Source organism: Sardina pilchardus, chromosome 14 (assembly GCF_963854185.1).
Source record: "Sardina pilchardus chromosome 14, fSarPil1.1, whole genome shotgun sequence".
Taxonomy (NCBI): Eukaryota; Metazoa; Chordata; class Actinopteri; order Clupeiformes; family Clupeidae; genus Sardina; species Sardina pilchardus.
The window spans coordinates 25,098,401-25,100,900 of record NC_085007.1 but is presented as its reverse complement, the minus strand read 5'-3'; the positions used below and the strand labels follow the sequence as shown (position 1 = coordinate 25,100,900).

The following is a 2,500-nucleotide window of genomic DNA, read 5'->3' as shown; positions in this document are numbered from 1 at the left end:
CCTGGCCGAGAACCCGGGCAGCGCCCGCACCGGCACCGACGCCGACCTGCGCGTGCTGCCAGGTGAGGACCTCCGCACCTCACGCACACCTCACACCTGGCCTTACACACACACACACACACGCACACACGCACACACAGAGCATTAGATACATGTGCAGTATGCGAGACTCCTCTGACACTCCCACTCTAAATCTACTGTAATTATGCACTCTAACAGAACTGCTTACTCAGGCTCTGATGGGAGAGTCAAAAGTTATAAAAATAAATCGTAGCTCCCTCAGTTGCTGATCTCACTGTTTTGTCGTACTTAAAAGGTATGCATAGAGCCAGAGGCACATTTCCTAACTCCAACAAGGTAAAGTCGCCCTCTGTATTACCTCATCTTATGTAGCTATGCTAGCAAAAACACTAAGTAGGTGCCATGATTCCAACTAAGTGCATCTCATCAGCCTGACACTGCAGAGGTGAATAGCTATTGCTCAAACATGACACTGAATAAACATGAGTGAAAGGGTCCATTGGATATTTAATGTAGACATTTCAAATGGCTTGATCACAGGCGTATTTGCTTTAAATGCTTTTGTGCTTTTAATGATTCCCAATAGAAGGCTACTGTACAGTCAGGTCGGTGCAGACATAAAAATAGTGTCTTTGAAGGAATTTTTCTGCATCTACAAAGCAAACATAGACAGACACACAGACACGCGTGCGCGTGCACACACACACTCTCTCTCTCACACACACACACACACACACACACACACACACACACACACACACACATCCAAACAGTGAGGAGAATACACAAATGGATGAATTATTCCACCAGATCAGTGCAGGTTTTATATGCAGTAAAGCTATTCTGTGTGTATACGTGCGACTCCCCCTCCCAGTGGAGGCCCCTGTATAATGCAAGCAGTGCCTTAGAGAGATGCGCGCGCCTGTACACTCTCCTCTGTGTGTTCCAGCCCAGTTTATTTACTATGAAAACACTATTGGATGTCAGTGTGTTGTTGTTGGACCAAGGACAGGGAGGATTTGTGTGTCTGCAGCGGCTTCTATGTCACTGCGGAGTCATAAGTTTCAGCTCGAGTGTGGAGAATGGTGTGTGTGTGTGGGTGTTTGTGTGTGTGTGTGTGTGTGTGTGTGTGTGTGTGTGTGTGTGTGTGTGTGTGTGTGTGTGTGTGCGCCTGAGTCAAGCCAGGCTTGATGTATGGACTGTGAAGTGCCGGACGGTCCACTCTGAGGAGAGATGAGTCATCTGTGCACGGACCTTTCGGTCATGGCCCTTTATGGCTCTCACAGATGTTGAAGCAGAGGAGAATGAGGCACACACACACACCCACACACACACACAAACACCGACATACACACACACACACACACACACACTCACATACTCCCACACACATACTGTACACCTACACACACACAATCACACACACGCAAGCACACACACACACACACCTGTACAAAACACACACACACACACACACACACACACACACACACACACACACATACAGAAAACAAATATCCACACTTTAACACACCTGCACGCATGCCTGCCTCTCAGCTGGTCTCCGAGGTGCACGCTTCTTGCGTAGCACGCTATTGTGTTCCTCTCACGGCTGTGAGATGGCTCCTGAGCCGGAGTGCTCCTGCCTCTCTGATACTAATCCCACAAGCAGGACAGGACACTCAGCACTGAGCATGTGCAGAATTCAGGCTGGGGGGGGGGGGGGGGGGATCACAGAAATATATTTGTCACTTGGGGTCCTTTATAGGAGTCCTACAAAAAGCCATAAATAGAGCTGTGATATCTGTTTCTAACAATAGTGGGGGGTTTTTTTATCTTCAGATATACATTCATACATTATATAGTGTATGCGATCAGCAAAGCCCTCGTACCCAGTGTTTGTGCTGGATTGGTTAACCGCGGGGACCGACGGAACAATGAAATAGCGTGTTAGCTCAGCAGGCTCCATCATTTAGAAACGTGTCTGTCTGCCGAGCGGGACTCTGATAACTTGCATTATTCTCTTAAATCATGTTATTCAAATCGGCCGCGAGCGGGGAGATTTGTCAGTTGTTCGGCAGTCATAAAAATGAGATTGCGCGGATTTCCTTTTGTCATGACTGAATGTCTGAGGAAGGTTATTTGGAACGCACTAAGCCACACGGAGACAGAGGGTGGGGGGGGGGGGGGCGAGATATGGAGAGGGGGAAAGAAAGTAAGGACTAGAGAGGAAATGTGCGTGTGTGGGGGCATAGGCATGAGGATAGGGTGTGTGAAAGAGAGCCAGAGAGAGAGAGAGAGAGAGAGAGAGAGAGCGAGCGTGTGTGCTTGTGTTTGTGTGCCTCATTTTAAATGCAGACTCATTGGCCATGTCTAATGGCTTGACAGCTGGCACGGGCTGCGTGCAGATTTCCCCCCCGATTTGAGAGTCGTGCCCAAGAATGCATTAAGCCCGTCGGATTTTCCGCGGCATCTTTTA

General features: G+C 48.6%; 1 protein-coding gene across 1 annotated transcript in view; it reads left to right on the top strand.

Annotated features, from left to right (window-relative positions):
* dcc (DCC netrin 1 receptor) overlaps nt 1-2,500 on the top strand; it is a gene marked incomplete at its 5' end in the record, with an annotated part of 156,712 nt that overhangs the window by 23,022 nt on the left and 131,190 nt on the right. Inside the window, one exon of the mRNA XM_062553554.1 lies at nt 1-62. This exon is cut by the window's left edge and continues 232 nt beyond it. Coding sequence (XP_062409538.1) covers nt 1-62 — 62 coding nt within the window. The remainder of the gene's footprint in view (nt 63-2,500) is intronic.